This window comes from Aulonocara stuartgranti, assembly GCF_965226115.1.
Source record: "Aulonocara stuartgranti genome assembly, chromosome: 14".
Taxonomy (NCBI): domain Eukaryota; kingdom Metazoa; phylum Chordata; class Actinopteri; order Cichliformes; family Cichlidae; genus Aulonocara; species Aulonocara stuartgranti.
The window spans coordinates 11,881,870-11,896,686 of NC_138950.1; the positions used below are offsets into that span (position 1 = coordinate 11,881,870).

At 39.1% G+C, this 14,817-nt stretch overlaps 1 protein-coding gene and 1 long non-coding RNA gene across 20 annotated transcripts in view; one reads left to right on the top strand and one right to left on the bottom strand.

The window, feature by feature from the left end:
* The window catches only part of synrg (synergin, gamma), a 42,400-nt gene extending 37,233 nt beyond the window's left edge, over positions 1-5,167 (bottom strand). For 8 of the 18 annotated variants that reach the window (XM_082501922.1, XM_082501921.1, XM_082501934.1 and 5 more), the window contains exon 1: positions 5,070-5,166. In XM_082501922.1, coding sequence (XP_082358048.1) covers positions 5,070-5,104 — 35 coding nt within the window. In that variant the 5' untranslated portion in view covers positions 5,105-5,166. Of the gene's footprint in view, positions 1-5,069 lie in introns of all 18 variants that reach the window. The other 10 variants (XM_082501928.1, XM_082501931.1, XM_082501930.1 and 7 more) reach the window with 3 other exon arrangements.
* A 371-nt stretch (positions 5,168-5,538) lies between these two features.
* On the top strand, positions 5,539-11,736 carry LOC309687173. 2 transcript variants are annotated; one of them, XR_014270645.1, is made up of 4 exons: positions 5,539-5,792; positions 6,405-6,637; positions 9,103-9,216; positions 10,175-11,736. It is a non-coding gene; the product is annotated as an uncharacterized lncRNA (long non-coding RNA). The 2 variants fall into 2 exon arrangements; XR_014270644.1 differs by having other exon boundaries at positions 6,405-9,216.
* Positions 11,737-14,817: the final 3,081 nt, after the last annotated feature.

Consider the following 14,817-nt stretch of genomic DNA (forward strand, 5'->3'; position numbering starts at 1 on the left):
GCCATGTTTGCTTGACAATAAATGAGATTGAGAGGCTGTGAGCTGTACAAATCAGTCCATTTTTTCAGTTTCATGTGGTCCTTCAGTTTAATTTTATTCCATTTTATACTGATCTCATTTGAGATGACAAAACAGAACCAAAAATATAAAAAAGTAAAACTGCAACCTCCTCAAAACAACTTGAAAATGCCTTCCTCCTTGCGTCAAATCTGAATCCTGTTGCTGTAATTCTTCAGATGACAGTAACACGCTCCCGTAAGCCGACAGGTAAAATTAAACACGGATGCGATAAAAGTGTGTTGCTGATGACAGTGACATCAACAAGCAGACGCAGTTTTGTTCTACAGACTCGAAGCAGCTGAGGCTTATTCACAAAGAACCCCTCAGATCCTTTGGAGCAACGTTCACGCCAGATAAACAAGAGGGTAGATGGCTGGGCGAGTTTCTGCAGGCGACTTGGACTCTTGTCGCTGTGCTGAGAAACAGGCCTTTAAGAAATAATCAGAGGAAGTCTTTCTACGAGTCGTCCAAGTCTCTCCCTCGCCGGAGCCAACCCACACAGGCCTTCGGCTATTTGTCAAATAACTTACTACAACTCACAGACTGGAAGCGTTGATGCAGAAACAAACAGAAGACGGAGCCAGCCGGGCCTCTGCTTCCAACGATTCCCAGTTTAATGTGATCATCACAATATAATACTGGTAACTTTAGAACTGAGACAACTGTGCTGACAGAAGGGAAGCAGAGAGATCACTGTCACAGAAAGCAGGCACTGGCTCATAATGCAGGCTTGTAAACACGACGACTGCAACTATTCTTTATCGATTAACCCTGTCCGTTATTCGTTATTATCATTATTCACAGAGTCATTACTATTTCCAAATATCTTCATTCACTAGCACTGTCTAACCAGCCGGAGAACCCTCATATTTCCTTGTATCTGAAACACAATTAGTAACTAGCCAGCAAACCCAGTGGAGCATTTAGCAGCTTAAGAACCACATATTTCCCTCAGGAGCTGGCAGAGAGCAAACCATATATATTCATCAGGTGGTGCTACATGTCCGCTGGAGTTATAGGTTTTCTCCAACACAAAACGGGCCTCTGGGGAGGGAGTACGCACACAGACACAACTGGAGTCCCTGTTACCTTAGTTAAGGTCTATGAATTTTCCTCGTGTTTCTGTCCTTGTAAAAAACACAAGTTGTTTTCGTTTGAGTAATTTAAACCCCACTTTAGAAAACTGGTCAATTACAATCCTTGAAATTTTGAGTTTTCCCAATGCAAGAGGAACTCTGAAGTGTCCAATGTGATAACATGGAAATGTTGTGTCTGCATGGGCTTACTTCAAAGAGCCAAAATTATCTGTTATTTTAAGGGTTAAAGGTACTTTTTGTAATTACCCTCTGCAGAATTTACCTAAAGCTTTCTCTACCGGGTGGCACCGTTTTACCAGTGGGTGTGTGGGTTAGCCGTTTCTCCAAGAGGTTTTGCCTTTTGCAGGCTTCCATTGTTAAAATGGATGTGCTTTAATAACTTGCCTGCTTAAACAAAAGGTTCAATTGAATCACTGTGCCATCTTGTGTTACCTAATGGTAGTACATGAAATTACAGCCCTGCTGCAGCTCAACTTCAACATAGTACTGTACATTTATGATTTGGGACATAGTCACAACAGCTATTTGTTCAAGTCCTCCTGAGTCTGTCACATTTAATTCACACTAATGTGAATTTATGGGCACTCTTGGTGCTGATGAGTGGTCCTCTTTTCTCTGCTCATCTAAAAACATTTAAACTCAAAGCAAGAAGCCAGCGTTTCCCCTCACAGGATACTGTTGTAATATGACAAGTACCAGAGGGTTTCAGATTCTCGCATCTGCTCACTGGAAGATTGGCAGCTTAAAAAGCTTTTTGAGCATGACGGCACTACTGTCTGCCATCCTTCAGCAAATCAGAGGTCATGGCCGAGTGGATTAACATAGAGGGAGATAAGCGGCGACAGCAGCTGTGGACACCAGGCAGGCCTGAGCCTTGTAAAAGGTCTGGATTCATCTAATAGCTTATCAAACTGCTTTAAATGCTTGGGGACAGAAGGGACAGTTTCAGAGTTTTTAGCCAGAGTCGTTACTGTTAAAATTATTTGCTCTCATAGAGGAACAGAGAGCAAACTTAAAATCACTCCTATAAAAAGGAAAAGCTTACTTTTAATAGACCTGCCACTTCTGCTACATAAAGATCTAAAGCATTTACGTACAAACAACTGATTATTTAGGGCTTTGTTATTTACCCAAAGAAACATGCTAGAAATTCTCAATTTTCTGCCTTACGAATGCACTTTTTCCTCATTCGCTGCTAATGCTGTTGCTTCCATAGATGCTATTATGTAGGAAAAAGTCGCCATGGCTGGAGCCAATGAATCTATCGGACGGCTGTTATTAGGTGTTATCAGCCAACTGATTGACATTTGGCTGATATATTAGCCAACGGATCCACCACTGAACTCAGAAAATGTTATCTTATTTACTGATTTATCAGTTGTATTGATTTTAATGTCATTATTTGTATTTCAGAGCTGAAAGCCCCTTTTAAAAAAAAACTTTAGATATCCATGTATAATGAAGATTTCTTTGTTTTCTTGATATAACAGAGGGAATAAACAGAGCAGGAAAAATGTCATTGGTATCGGCCCAGAATTTTACAACTAATGCATCACTAAAAGTAACCGAAAGCACTCTGAAAAGCAAGCACTAATCATTTTCTCTCTCATATACAGGAACATCGTGAGTTGCCCAGTTTGGAAACAAATTTAGAGAGGCTTGAACATGTGCAGGGGGGGATAGTGGATAAAAAAGACAAAGGATGTTGAATATGGAGCTGCCAGGCAGGTGGAAATGAAAAAGACCTCAGAGGATGTTCACAAATGTAGTGAAGAAGGGCATGCAGAGGGTTGGTGTGTCAGAAGAGAAGGGTAGAGTGAGACTGAGATCGAGGTAGGTGATCTGCTGTGGCAACCCCTAAAGGGAGCAGCTGAGAGAAGAAGAAATATTCTAAATAGCTGGTGTAAAAAGTATGGTTTCTGCACAGGATATCATCTGACATTCATAAAGTATTTAATCACATGCCTTGTTGAAAACAGAGGATCTGCATGGAGCCTACAAACTAGGGCTGTGCGATATGACCAAAATCTCATATCCCGATATAAGAATTCTATCGTCCGATAACGACATAAATCGCAAAAATATAACATTTTCTGTAAATTCTGTGAATCTCGGGCAGCTCGACTTGCGGGAAGTGTTTCCAGCTGCGCGTCATGTAGCTGGAGTCGAGTGTTTTAACCGATGCATGAAACGATACATTTTTAGACATAAGTTGTAAAGGCCGCCGTTTTCTTTGTGAGTATTTATTACACGGCATGCTGCGGGGAAAAGCCTGTTCTAACGTTTGAGTCTAAGGTTTATTTTTTAGCACCTGGCGGCTCTGTTTTTACTTCTCATCCGTTAATAATCTGCTCTTTCACGCGATTCAGTTTATTTTGAAAAGTCTCAACAGGATCTTGAGCTTTATTGTGAAAGGTTTATGTGGTACATAAACAAGCGGATACGCGATGGTGTTACCGTCTTGTTGCTAACCACAACGCATAAAAACAGGTGCTTGTCCGCCTGTAGTGTGGTTATATTAAATATAAGAGAAAGAGAGAACTTAAAGAAATTAATATAGCCACTACAGTGACCATCAAAACGGTGAAAAAATATTGCTGTAAACAGTTTATTTTGCGACACCACGAAACAAACGATAGCGTAAAATGAAACCATAGACGTTTTGTCATCCGATATATATCGTTATATCGAACAGCCCTACTACAAACTACAAAAGGTTGCTGGAATTCTCAAACAGGCTTCACCTCCTGGCTTTGCACTTTAGCATTCAGGTACATTTTACTTTTATCATACCCACGTTGTCATTTCTTGCAGCTACTCAGTTTCCAAGATTTCCAAGATTGAAGTTTCCAAGATTGTTTTTTACCAAATGGGACCACTGATTATAAAAAAAGTCACACTGTACCATGGAAGTAGATACTTAAAAAAAAAAAAAAAAAAGGATTTCCAAAGTCAAAGTTAAGCATGGCCCATCTCATAAATGACACATTTTTTGAACATATAAATATAGCCCAAATCTACCAGAGTATACATTAGAGGTTTTACCAGCCACAGTGAAAGAATGGCACAGACAGTCTTGAGGGCTTTGGTTTCACCTGTCAGATCAGTATCACCTGGCTAGCCTTGTAGCCAGAGTATATTTATTATTCAGGGTGCTGGAGCTCGTGTTATGAAAAAATCATGAGGCTGGCCTTTTCATCTCCTCTGCAGACCATCATCACACTGCTTTAATAAGACACCTGAACATCTCCTCACCATTTACAGCTACTTACTGGAATATGCATGTACGACAGGGCTGATTATGTAATTCAGCAGAGAGTTATTAGAGCAATCTGACTCTTGAAGAAGGGCTTAGAGTCTCTGCTGCTTGGTGTGTTACAGGGACAAAAACTTAACTAAATCAACCCCTTCCCCACAAATCTTCACGTCCTAATGCTTTATCTTCGTAAATAGCCAACACCATACTAAATCCCTAATAATAGAAAACATAATTCTGAGAAAGTGTTAATATGTGTCCCTACCAGCCACCCACAGGCCTGCCTAGCAATGCTACAAGAGATTCATCTAGCAAGTATCGCGTTATATCACCAGAGACCGAGAGCAATGGACACTATGACTACCACAGAATAACTTAAGCGTGAAATCTGTTAATATGACCACACCGTGGAGTTAGTCTGGTCCACTCTGAACATGGACAGGTAAAGGCAGAAGGAGCCAGCTAACGTTAGCTGTGGCACCTGACTACGAGCCATCTCATCTCATCTCCCTGCTCCGACAAACTAAGCCAGCCTTTATCGCGATATTTGAGGGCGTCCTCGTGGCTAAATGTGAAGCCCCGCGACTGTCGGGGGTGAATGTTTCACGCACAAATTACTTCCCCTGAAATGAGTCAGTTTAAAATGGCTAAAATACCTGCCACCTCCCCCAGATCCTGGCCGCAGCGCCATCTTGATAACAGCAGTCACTAAGAGGAAGACGACGTCACTACTTAGGACTGTGTTGTGGGACGTTCGGTGCCCTGAGTTCAGTCTGTCAGGCACACCTGCCGGCTCATAGCAGGGCTAATTTTTAGTTTTGTTGGCTTATTATTTGTTGTTGTTTTTTCCTGAATTACCCCCCCCCCCCCCCCCCCCCCCACAGGTCCACATATACATTTTACCTTTAACCTTAAGTCTTCATATTCCACAGTTTGTTTCCACCAGTGAAATTTCAACTTATTATTTCGGTAGTAATATCTTGGCGCTACTTCTAAGAAAGACAAAATGCTGAGATAATACATAATTAATAATAATTCACTTTTTTTCAATGTCTTCAGTAACCTGGATGCTCTCTTTCTCCAAATGACTGAAGCTAACAGTTAAGTTACTAGTTTTTGATTAACTTTGTTAGCAATGTCAAGGAAAATTGATCTTTTTTTAAAACAACATGATGTGTTTTTTTTAAAGACTGTAATGTTAATTCCCGACAGGTGTGCTATTGCGAGGATTTGTATTGTCTAATATGGGGAAATTATATTGTCTTGCACTGACTGGATGCCCATTAACTCCTGGTGTGTGTGTGTGTGTGTGCACAGAGAGACAGCCAAGTTCGTAATGGATATAAGGAAGTTTTTCACAAAAAAGGAGCCAGATTCAGGTAAAAAAAAAAAAGTGTAAGATCAAATGATCCATCAATCAATGTGGATCAGTGTTTCAATATTTCTTTCAATATCTATATCTTTTATTAGATGGTTTGGTTATTTGCCTTTTGGTTGAAAGTACACTGAGTGAGGACTTTATTATTAGTTATCTTAATAGTATTTTTTTTTCATATTAATGTATTTTTTTCATCTGCTATACAGAATCTGCAACACAGGTTGAAACATTTTTGACCCTCTTTAACAACATTCCAACATAACATTATCATTGATTGGGGAGATTAAAATTAATTATATATTTTTATGTGGTTCAGCCACAACTCTACTAAAACCTCAGCCAGTAATAGGTAGGCCCACTTTTGGACCATCTAGTTGTCTGTATGACTGCACTACAGTACGTGCATCACATTTGCACACTATCAGAAAGTGCCAAACAGAGCCCTGGTGGAGTGAGGAGCTGTAAGGGGAAGCAGAGTTCCCTGTTTATCTTCTAAAAATGTTTTAAGCTAGCTTGTTTCAAAGATTCTGTACAGCAGCTTTAAATGTTTTCCAAAAGCGCACTTTAGGTTAGATATGTATTTGTTTTATTCCAATCCATTCTTCTTTTGCAGTAGTTGTCAGGCGTTGTGTGGAGGCGAGGAAGAAGGAACCCAAACGCAGGACTGGCAGGTAGGTGAAGGTTTATTATAGGGAGTGGGTGAACAGACACTGACTGGCTAGACAACTGAACGGCTGACTGAACTGAGGGAACACACGGGAAGGACAACGTAACATCAATGACACGACCGTGAACGAATAGAAACAGAGGGCTTAACAGACTGGTGAGGATGATAATGAAAGACCGGTGAGTACACAGCTGAACATAATCTGACTAATGATACGTGGGAATAACTGGAACACAATACGCAGGCGGTATGCTGGCACAGAAAACAGATGTGAAAATAAACTGAAGATGACAAAACGGAAAACACTGGGTCAACGACCGAGGAACCATGACAGTAGTAGTCTATTGTAGCATTTAAATAACCTTTATCAGATTTGATGGTTTTGTTACAGACTTTTCAAAAAAGTGTTTTGCTTTTCTTTCACAAATGTGGGGATTAAATTGTGTTAAAACGTACAAAACAGTGATGTGTTTTGTGACGAGGACCCAGGCACAGAGAGACTTGATGAATTTAAGAATCTTATAATTTAATAAAGAAATTTGCAGACTTGCACAGAGATGGTAAAATTATGATGACTGATAACGGAGACAAAGACAACAGACGACGGGGACAGGGAGGAACAGGGGTGTAAATGCACCAAGGAGACAGTCAGAGAGAACTCGGGACAACTGGAGACATTTAAGGACAGGGACTGACAGAGACAGGAAAGAAGTTTCATCGCGACAAGTTTACCCCCAAAGCTCTGATCCTAGAATCACCCCAGTTGGCTTATTTGTGTATGCTAAAAATAAATAAATAAAATAAAATAAAATAAAAACGCCTTTGTGATGGTCAAAACGAACGGAGCGGAAGGCCGACCTGCGAGGACTAATGCAGGGCAACAAATTCCCATCTTTAATATTGGTTGTTGCAATACAAACTTTCTGCCAGCAGGTGTCAGTGTGTAGCTTTGTCGAGGTTTTGTTAAGGCGAGAACCTGAACATGCAAAGGCACATAAACAAAACCTCCATCCATCCATCCATTCGCTTCCGCTTATCCTTTTCAGGGTCGCGGGGGGCGCTGGAGCCTATCCCAGCTGTCATAGGGCGAGAGGCAGGGTACACCCTGGACAGGTCGCCAGTCTGTCGCAGGGCCAACACACAGGGACAGACAACCATTCACACTCACATTCACACCTAGTGGCAATTTGGATTAATCAATTAACCTATCCCCACAAGCTGTCATACAGAAACAAACCTGTGAGCTGCTGTGATCATTAAACTGCATGTTGGAGGAAAATACTTCAACTTTAATACCTGCAATTTCTAAAGCTCGAAAATGACAAAAATAAAGTTCATATTCCAGATCTCAGAATTTAATAAAAACGAGAAAGTAGTCACGTGTGCAAATATGATCCTGTGCCAGTTAGCTGCACGTGATTCTTTATCTGTGGTACAGTTTAGTAGGACAGGTATACCTACTTATTCTTATCACCCACGAAGGCTGTGTCTGATTTTCCGAGTAAGAGCGAGCAAAGCTGCCCATAGGTGAGGGGAGGTGACAGCAGTCTCTGTTTTTATGGAGGTGCCTGGCCCAAATATTTTTTGAGATTATCAGCAAGCACTGTATAATTTTTTAGATATAAATTTGAGAGGGTTGTTTGTTTGTTTTTTGGATTATCTTACAGTCTATACCTCACACAGCCCTTAGTTACTGTAAGTAATTTGTTCAATTACAGTAAAGTACTGTAGCTTGTAATTTTACAGCGTATATAATCTACAAAAACAAATAGCAGTGTTACGTATTAGCTTTACAGTATCATAGCATCATACTTTGTTTAGTGTTCCTACTTTGTTCCCGTCGTTTTACCTTTTTTCTTTATTTTTGTTTTTTGACATTAAAATCTAACTGCATGTACTCTGAATTAAATTTCGTATCTTTCTCGACTTTGTCTCAAATTACACTGTAAACATGTACAGCTTGCTGATAAGACATTTATAGTATGCATCTGTTTTCACAAGTAATGGTACATAACTGTACAAAATTCCCAATTTTTCTACATCAGCTTGCTACATTGTATTTTCATATGTGTCATCAGGTGACTATCTCAGATACCATCGAGATGTTGAATAATTATGATTGCCTGTTATGATTCACCAAAGACCCACATTCACACACTGATGTGTTGTCCAACGTTTTTACTGGCTGTCTGAAACACTGAGGCAATTGTGTGTCCTGACAAAGTGATTCAGTTTCATTGTTACGCCGAGGGCAAGGTGGAGCAGCAAGGAGAAGCCTGTGTGGCATTGTCTCAGTGGGTGTTGTTGTGAAAGATTTACAGCTTAATGAGAGTCATGTAAAGCAGAGGACAACAAGCCCTGCTGCTATCCATCACCTGGTCTGCTCCCAGCCTTATACCTTAGCTCTGTTCACAGAGCATATACATGACAGAGGGGGACATGACCACATTTTTGGATCCCGATTGACTAACAAGAAAGAAAAGGAAAGCTTTCAGTGTTTTATTGAGTTTATTAGTGGCATTAATGTAAGCTTTTGTTAAATTTATGATACTTTTTTCACTGAGGAAACGGAGGTCATATATGTACCTGGACGATATTAAAGAGGCTGATTCCACTATGTTCAGGATCTATTTGTTTTGTTTAGTTTTTTGTACTTTCAGGCCAACATAAAGTAAAGAAAGGAAGCAGGATGGAATACAGAGACGCTGTGTCTTTACACATGACCAACTACTGCTGAAGACATCAAGGTCATGTCCCGGTGGGGTCCTTTTATAGATAATAGGAAGAGTTTAAGTTGTGTTGTGTAAACAAAATTGACATGATTGTAAAATAGTTCATTTATATACATTAGGAGCTTTAACTTGAGTAAAAAAAAACTTTTTTTGTCTGCCTGAAATGTAAAAATGAAAAAAGTACTAAGTTTATCAGATAGATACATTAAAACAAGCAGTTATTTCATTCAAGATATTCAGCCTCAGTGCATATAAAACTCCACCCACTGCCCTACTTTGGGAAATATTTTTACTGTACAAAAGACACGTTAATTATTTGAAGGAAACATATAAACTCAGCAAAAAAGGAAATGAAACAATATTTGTAAATGCTTTTTAGCATTTTTAGCAGAAGTCATTGATGGAAACTATGACAAACCCCAGACCATGAGAGGGACCACTGATGTTGCCTGTAATTATAATTATAGATCGCATACATTATTATTAAACGACACAATACTTTTGTGAGCATATTGAGTCTAAAACTGACTTCAGATTCAAAATGACTTTAATGAAGCGCTGTCACATGTGCAGAGAGTCAAATTTAAAGGAATATTAAACATCTATTGGTGATGCTTTTAGCCGGTCCTGTAATGGACTAAAATCATCATTTTACTCCTGATTGTTTAACATGTTCATTGTTTGATTACAGTTAGAGAAAATACAAATGATTAACTTGGTGAATAAAACATGAAACTTCTGTGTTGTGGACATAAGATACCTCCTACTTGTGCATGTCAGTGCATGTTGCGTGGGCCACAATGTTCTTTGTCATGCATGAAGCTTGCACACCTTACACAATGAGAAAAGCATGTTGTTGTTGTTTTTTCTTTGAGCTTTTTATAACTGCTTGGATTTTTTTTTGTTCTGCTCTCATTGTCTCTGTTGTGACCCATTGCTGAGCTTGATCAGGCCTCATTAGCCTCCTCCTCCTCTTCTTCTCAGTCGCCGAGCATGGTCTTCCTCCCTGCTGTGTGCCGGGTTTAGCTGGAGGCCGGCCACTCAGTCAGTCCCCTCGACAGTTGGATCTGGACTGGATGTGAGCAGTCCCCCACACCCAGAGATCTGCCGAGAAAGGTGAACATTAACCCGGGACTCATTCAAGGAATCCCACAATTCCCCATAAATCATTAACCCGTCCAGCATCAAGACAGTGACAGCATCAGCATGACAACATCAATCTGTCAGGATTCCTCTGAACCAGGGATTCTCACAGATTTTCAGATGCAAATAGAGGGAAACTGGGAGAAAACAGGCTTGCACTCCTGGGCTGAAACAACAAGCGTGGCCCCGATGTTTAGTTCAGTACTTATATATACTCGTTATATGTTTTTGGTTTTTTTTGTTCTCTTGAGTTCCTGCAGCAGGTGGCTGTAGCTGGATGAGGTTCAAAACAACAAACGATCATTATTATTAAATGTAAATCGATCCTTCCACCTGAACAGCTTAGAAGCTTCATTTTATTAACTGAAACCACTTGCTCACCTCCATGCCATAGTCCGTGCCACTGAGTACATGTAACACTGCACTTAAATACACTTTCTGAGATACTCAGGTTGTTTTTTTTTAGCAGCTTTGTATACTAAATGAAGATTTAACATTCCCAGAATATGAGAGGCTAATAAAATATCGCACAGCTGTTACTGTAACTCAAATTAAAAGCAGTATGCAGTGACAATATCCAAGAGTATATTATTGTATTATTACACTAAAAGACCTGTTTCTGCACATATTTTTTTACTGAACTGAAAACATTGTATGATTTGATTAGTTGTACTTTTGATAGAATTCAAAGACAAAAGCCATCGATGCATATTTAAACAGATCTTCAGCTGCAAAGTTGACTTCTCCTCTGTAAAATTTGACAAGTTTTATTCTTATTTCTCAAGTATTATAATGTATGTTAATGTTGGTAATTTATGAATGTTGTAGCATGAATGTACAAAGTTAAAATTTTTATTTTTGTCATTTTTTTGTAATGTTTGCACTCATTGTTGTGTTATTTGTGTTACAATGAATTTGTGCCATCTCTGTAAACCCAGAGCTGCAGCAATAATAGACATTTATTTATATTCTGTATGCCTCTTACATGTAAAAGGATGGTAACAGAACACCAACCATCTTTCTAATTTACTTTTAACCTTCTGACACCCGAGCTCTTGTGTGGATTACATTTTTAATTTCTTCAAGCTGTTTCGGAGTAATTGGACCGCGTTAAATTTGAAAACTGTAAGTATCGTCTTGAACAGATTATATTTTTTCATTGTCATTTGGGAATAATGGGTTCAATTTACAACATAACTCGGGTCACCTTTGTTTAACAAAGTATGAAACTCTGTTTGGAGTAGAAGGATGTATAATTGCAAAAAAGCCAAAATGTAAGTCAGAATTAAATATGAACTGCTTTATTTAGTTTTATTGTCATTTTCTAAATCATTTTCTTTAACTCAAAGTTTGTTTTCAACAAATGTTTTGAAACCTTGGCTTCTTGAACACAGCTAATAAAGATTTTGTATGTGTTCTGACGTTTGGTGGCGATAAAATGAAACAAATCCATGATCAGAAGAAAGCTGATGAATAAATGACTCAGATCAAAAGCCACCTATCTTGTCATTAGTCCGGCCTAGCTGTCACCGTAGGTGGTACTGGTGTCGATGTACGGTGAAGGCTGCCGATTGTTACTGGCTGATCTCCATGACTGTGCTGCAGCACAACAGAGGCCTTCTTGATCACAGCTTTTGATGGAAGACTCCTGTCAGAGCAGCTCCATACATGTGTATGTATTTCTCCGTAGAAAAGTTGGCGTAAACTCTGGTCGCAGTGACCAATTAGCCCTGGTGCAGAGTGGCCTCCTGACCCTTGACCCCTGCTGGGTAGCCTTATCCATTAACCCCTCGGGCCTCAGCTGGAGTTGATGTAGCATCCTTTCTTGTGGCGCTGCTAAACACACGGCTGCATTCACTCTGCGGCTTCCACTTTCTGTCTCTTTGTGCGAGTCCTCTGATCCCAGTGTGTCTACTCGCTTCTTGTGGTGACCTCTCGAGTCCTCTGCCACACTCAGTCTGCGGTCAGCTTCCATCGCAGCGTCACAGTCATTTTAAATTTCTAATGGAGAATCTTCTTAACTGTATCTTAATTTTAGCATTATGTATATGCTGACTTTGTTTCCATTATGTGGTTTTTGTTTTTCAACTGAACGGTTGAGCGGTAGTTCTTTAAAAACGAGCCATGTTAAGCCACCTTACCAAGAGTAAATAAGGAGTAAGAGTCATTACATCTCAAATGACCAGATTTTAAGGGCATTTTCTGTTCAATGATGAAAATCGAATGAAAATAGAGTTTTCTTGTTAAAAAGTTAAAAAGTATTCTACATGCTTTATTTTGCAGCATTGTGAAATTCAGCTCTATATCATTCAGAAATTGTTCCCACTTAAGAAAGCCCGTCAGCGTCTCTTCTTCCTCAGAAGACTTAGAGACTTCCATCTGCCACTGAAGGTGCTCAAGAACTTTTACTCCTGCACCATCGAGAGCATCCTGACGGGAAACATCTGCACCTGGTTTGGTGCAAAGAGATCTGCAAAGAGTGGTACGCTCGGCCGAACGCATCATTCAATCAGAGCTTCCTGACCTGCTGTCCATCTACACCAAGCGGTGCAAGACTAAAGCTAGGAAGATTATGATGGACCTCTCCCATCCAATATTAAGTTTTTTATTAGTGTGTGCTCAAATATGGACTTTGCAGGAGTGCTGGATTTCTTTTTCATATTTCCACAAGTCAATATTCAAACATTTTTCAATATGATGGGCAGATGTAGGCTGTAGGCTTTCATCTTTGATAGTTAAGATATTTGTGTTCAAACATCGCCTCATCGCCTGAAGGCCCCGAAAGTAGGTCGATGGAACATTTTAAAATTTATATGTTTACATATATTTTGAAATCTATTTGACATATAAAGCTAAAATTTTACAGAAATCATTATATGTGACCAAACTTTGGCAAAGCTGAAGGCCGATTTTGATTTGAGATCGAATGACCCGGAAATAAATACACATTTATTGTGAATCCTCTGGAAGAGTGCCATCGTACAAACACATGGGCATAGACAGATAATTAGTTTTAATTTGACATGAATAGTTAGATTTTTTATTTATTTATGCTTATTAAAACCATCAACATAATATATAACTCTTGAGATCAAAAATCTCTTGCGTGCAGTTGTGTAAACTGGTAACATGGACACAAATAAAAAAGGTTAAAAAACTAAATATGTTCATCAAATCTACAAGTGATAAACAATAAAATAGATTGAAGAATGACTTCCCACTACTTTTTTGGAGAATGTAAGTAGGCAAGGAACATGGGAGTAAAGTAAGAAAAGCTTACCTGTGGTTGAGTCTATGAAATGATGGAGGAGACCTTCTGACTTGAGTTTTAAATGTAAAATAGTGAGTAAGCACTCAAAGGCTTGTAATAGTCAGTGTCCGATATATATAAATCACTGTGAAGGCATATGCACAAGTACAGTGGGAAGCAACTGGGGTTCTGGCTAAGCATGTAGGGAACAATATGGAGGTAATACTGCACCTGTCAATAATTATGGAAGCATTTATTTTTCCAGTTTCTGGTTTCATATTCAGTTGCCTGTAAATTATAATCGCAATATTGTGCAGATGTTTCTTACAGTGAACTTTATGCATTGTTCCTCACTCTCTCAGTACATGAAATAACAAATATGAGGAAAACAGATTTGTGTAATGTTAATACTACTCCTACCACTAGTAGTACAAAGTAGTAGTGGGAGAACTGGTAGTCTTAATACTTTTTAATGACTTTTTAATTATTAATGTAACCTGGAATTTTTAAATTTGGTTCATGCTGAAATGTTTGGAGAATCATAACGCAGCACTAAAAATAAGAAGTTTTTCTGACTATTTTACAGACAGCTGACAAAGGATCAGGTCAGGATGACATAGTCGATAACCCTACAGCAAACCACATAGGCTAATGAGCCTAATCAGTGCACCAATAAAATACCACTAATTAGTGAACAAATATAAATTATCTTTGTAGTCATACGATCAGTTGGTGCATTTCTAACAGTCATTCAAGCGCCTGCAAATGAATTGAGTTTGACTTAAATGTTTAGAGACTTTAGTGTTGTATTTCAGTCTCTAACAGATGCAAATGCACCTTCTGGTATTTCAGTAGCTTTTGGAGAAAAGAATAAAAAAAAGACATGGTCAGATCTATAGAGGCTTCCTGGATCTGTGAATCAAAGGTCTTATTGAAAACCAAATGGAGAGACAACAGTGGATTACAAGGGTTTCCCCAGCAGGGCTCCTCGATACAGGCTGCAGGTCAACACAGGGACTCAAAGCACAGTTCGTGAAATGAATCACAAGATGGTGGGTTTTTGAACAAGACAGTTGTGGTGAATTTATCACTTGCTAAAGAGTTGAATTTAAAATGTGCCACTTTATAACGATGAAGCAAAAATGGCCCTTAAATGACCAGGTCAGTTAATAAAAAAACTAATTTATAGATGAAAAACCCCAATGTGAAACACATGCTTCATGAAAAAAACAAC